Genomic DNA, 3,924 nt, shown 5'->3' with positions numbered 1-3,924 from the left:
TTTAAAAATATTTGATTAAGAACATAACTTACATTTATGACAATTTAAATCCGATTTGCTCAATTTGTACCATGAATAACTTAGATATCGCTTAAGAAGATGCACACATGAACATCTCATTAAGGACAATAAAACTTCTACAAGGAAAAGTATGAACTCCATCGAAGGAGATGTAAAACAACAGACAAATATAAAAACAACAAAATGCAGAAATTGAAAACGGAAAACATCGAAAGAAGAAACAAGACTACTGCAGATCAAAGTGGCTTAAAAAATATAAAGATGAAAAAGTTTCATTTGGTAGTAGGCAATAGTAAGTTTGATGAGATGAGAATCGGGTGAGGAAACAATTTTTTTTACTGCCGGTATTACATTTGACAATTCAAAGGTGAAATCAATAAAAAGATAATGGGCGGTTGTTTTTCTAGTCAGTAATTTTTTTTATCTTGATACGTTTTAGTATTATAAATTTTTATAATCATCTCATTTCTCTTTTTAATTCACTAATTTTTATTTAATCTGTCTCGTGTACCTTTTTTCTTTCATTTTTTTAGTCTACTAAACAATTTCATATTCAAATTGATGTTAGAGTCTTCTAATTCGACACAATCTTATTGGAAATTCCATACATGAGATTAATACTAGCTATATGATTCTACTCCATGAAAGCATGAAAAGATCATTGAGGAAATTGTCAAAGGGGGCGGTTAGCATTGAGTAGATAGTGTAAGCCAGCCTACTTTCTTAAGTAACATGTAATTTGGTCTTTTATATAAAGACCAAACAAAATCACAAAATTAAAATATAAAAAGTACACACAATTACATATTTACCCCCAACATTAAAAATAATAATAGTACCTTCTCAATCCCAAAAATTGATAGCACATAGCTAAATGATCTATAAATACCCACTCCAATCCCTTTTCTTCCTTACACAAGCAAACCCATCTCTCTCTACAATCTTGCTTTCTCTCTCTAATTTTCTTTCAAATTCTCTTAAGTAATACACTAAGAGAGTGCAAGAACCAAAAAAAAAACACCATGCCTGAAGCACCAAAAGAGATTTATAGTTACAATCTTGCTGAGAAAAACAAGAAAACTCTCGAGTTTATTGAGCAAGTGACCTCGAACCCTGATGAGGTTCAAAACAAGGTTCTTGAGGAAATCTTGAGCCGCAATGCTCACGTTGAGTATTTGCAAAACCATGGCCTTAATGGATGTAATACCCGTGAATCTTTCAAGAAAATCATGCCCGTTATTACTTATGAGGATATTCAACCTCATATTGACCGTATTGCCAATGGTGATACCTCTCCTATTCTTTGCTCTCACCCCATTTCTGAGTTCTTAACGAGGTTCGTCAAATTATCATTTTCTCACTTGTTTTGGTCTAATGAGTGTTTTTTTTTTAAATTGTTTTGGTTAATTTGGCTTAATGGGTTGTTTTAATTTATGTTTTGGCTAAATGGGCTTATTTTATTTGGTGATTTTTGCAGCTCTGGTACTTCGGGTGGTGAAAGAAAGTTGATGCCAACCATTGAAGAGGAGCTAGGAAGAAGGTCACTGCTTTATAGCCTGTTGATGCCTGTGATGAACCAGTTTGTTCCTGGTTTAGAAAAGGGCAAAGGAATGTACTTTTTGTTTATAAAATCTGAAGCTAAGACCCCAGGTGGGCTTTTGGCTAGACCGGTCCTCACTAGCTACTACAAAAGTTCCCATTTCAAGGACCGCCCTTTTGACCCTTACACTAACTACACTAGCCCAAACCAAACCATTCTTTGCCCTGATTCCTACCAATCTATGTACTCCCAAATGCTCTGTGGCCTCTGCCAACGCAATGAAGTGCTCCGAGTCGGGGCGGTTTTCGCCTCCGGCTTCATTCGCGCTATCCGGTTTCTTGAAAAACATTGGCAGCTTCTTTGTAACGATATCCGAACCGGAACGGTTAACTCGCAAATTACGGATCTTTCGGTCCGTGAAGCCGTGGCGAAAATTCTGAAACCGGATCAGGAACTTGCGGATTATATTGAGGGTGAATGTAGGCAAGACTCTTGGAGGGGGATTATAACAAGAATCTGGCCTAATACAAAGTATATTGATGTGATTGTGACTGGGACCATGTCTCAGTATATCCCAACTCTTGATTACTATAGCAATGGGTTGCCTTTAGTGTGTACTATGTATGCATCTTCTGAGTGCTACTTTGGAGTCAATCTGAACCCTCTTTGTAAACCAAGTGAAGTCTCTTATACCCTTATTCCTACTATGGCCTATTTTGAGTTCTTGCCTGTTCATAGAGTCACCAATTCCAATAAATCACTGAATGAAAAAGAACAGCAACAATTGGTTGATCTTGCTGATGTCAAGCTTGGTCATGAATATGAGCTTGTTGTTACTACTTATGCTGGTAAGTTTCTATCTTTGAATTTTAAATAATTTAATTCATTTTCATTGATTGGATATTGGATATGTAGCATGGAAGCGGATAGAGGGAAACGAGCTCGGAGAAACGGTGTTATTTTTAAGTTTTTTATGTTAAAAATGAAGTTTTGTGTCCAAACGCCAAGTTTCTGAGACGTTTCCAAAACGGGAAACATTGATCCGTGCTTCTACTTGAGCTTTCCTTCTCGAGGGAAATAAAAACGCTTTTAAAACTCTTAAACTTTATATTTATAGTTCTATTCTTGTAGAAAACTTTGGTTTACTATTTTCCGTTTTGGTTGTTTTTTCAGATTTTTTTCGTTTCGGTGCTATATAGGTTACAATAGTGTGACTAATGATTAATTTGGTTACATTTTTCAGGACTTTATCGGTACAGAGTGGGTGATGTGCTAAGAGTGGCTGGATTCAAGAACAAGGCACCACAATTCAACTTTATATGCAGAAAAAATGTAGTGTTAAGCATTGATTCAGACAAAACAGATGAAGTTGAGCTACAAACTGCAGTTAAAAATGCATTGAACCATCTGGTCCCATTTGATGCTACATTAGCTGAGTACACAAGCTATGCAGACACAACTAGTATCCCAGGCCACTATGTCCTCTTTTGGGAACTTACCCTTAATGGTTCAACCCCAATTCCTCCATCAATTTTTGAGGATTGTTGCTTCACAATTGAAGAGTCACTCAACAGTGTGTATCGACAAGGCCGTGCCTCCGATAAGTCGATCGGGCCACTCGAGATGAAGATCGTCGAGGCGGGTACTTTCGATAAGCTAATGGATTATGCTATCAGCTTAGGTGCTTCAATAAATCAGTACAAAACACCAAGATGTGTGAAATTTGCACCTATTGTTGAGCTTTTGAACTCAAGGGTTGTGTCTAGTTATTTTAGTCCTAAGTGTCCTAAATGGGTTCCTGGTCATAAGCAATGGATCAACAAGAATTGATCAGAAAAAGAAGAAGTGTTTTTTGTGGTCTTAATTATGGGAGAAATGTTTAAGGATAATACCTTTTTAGGTTAACTCATGTTTCAATGTTATTTATTTTCTTTTGTTTAATTTTTAATTTTAATTTTGTTTTTTAGCCTTGGTTTAATGTGTTTAGATACTTGAATTAGCAATGTACAAAAACAGTTCCTGTTTCAAGGGAACCTTTCTTCTTTCCATTTTAATTCTTTTTGTCCATTATATTTATTTTATTTATTTATAATTATTATTTGGGGTTGTAAAGATCATGACATGTTATAGGAAATTGATTCTTAATTCTAGCCAGGAATCCTGCCCACTTAACTCTCATGGGGCTATGAATTTAAACGGTAAAAAGCTAGAAAATCCAATTACTTTTAGTTTATTTTCTTTTTATATGTTTAAGATAAAGCATAACAACTTTTTCCTTAGTGACATACAAGTTGGACTATCACATAGAGGCACATATCCTTTCTTGCATGACTAATTAATAATTGCTTAATATTGAAAATGGA

At 35.2% G+C, this 3,924-nt stretch overlaps 1 protein-coding gene across 1 annotated transcript; it reads left to right on the top strand.

The window, feature by feature from the left end:
* Nucleotides 1–926: 926 nt before the first annotated feature.
* LOC126669236 (indole-3-acetic acid-amido synthetase GH3.6) lies at nt 927–3,502 on the top strand. The gene is made up of 3 exons (XM_050362650.2): nt 927–1,357; nt 1,499–2,409; nt 2,805–3,502. Exons 1-3 carry the CDS (start codon nt 1,044–1,046, stop codon nt 3,389–3,391), a joined length of 1,812 nt encoding a protein of 603 aa, XP_050218607.1. The 5' UTR covers nt 927–1,043; the 3' UTR covers nt 3,392–3,502.
* The last annotated feature ends 422 nt before the right edge of the window (nt 3,503–3,924 follow it).

The sequence above is a fragment of the Mercurialis annua genome, linkage group LG2 (genome assembly GCF_937616625.2).
Source record: "Mercurialis annua linkage group LG2, ddMerAnnu1.2, whole genome shotgun sequence".
NCBI lineage: Eukaryota > Viridiplantae > Streptophyta > Magnoliopsida > Malpighiales > Euphorbiaceae > Mercurialis > Mercurialis annua.
The sequence above is the reverse complement of the archived record's forward strand: the minus strand, read 5'-3'. Positions and strand labels throughout refer to the sequence as shown.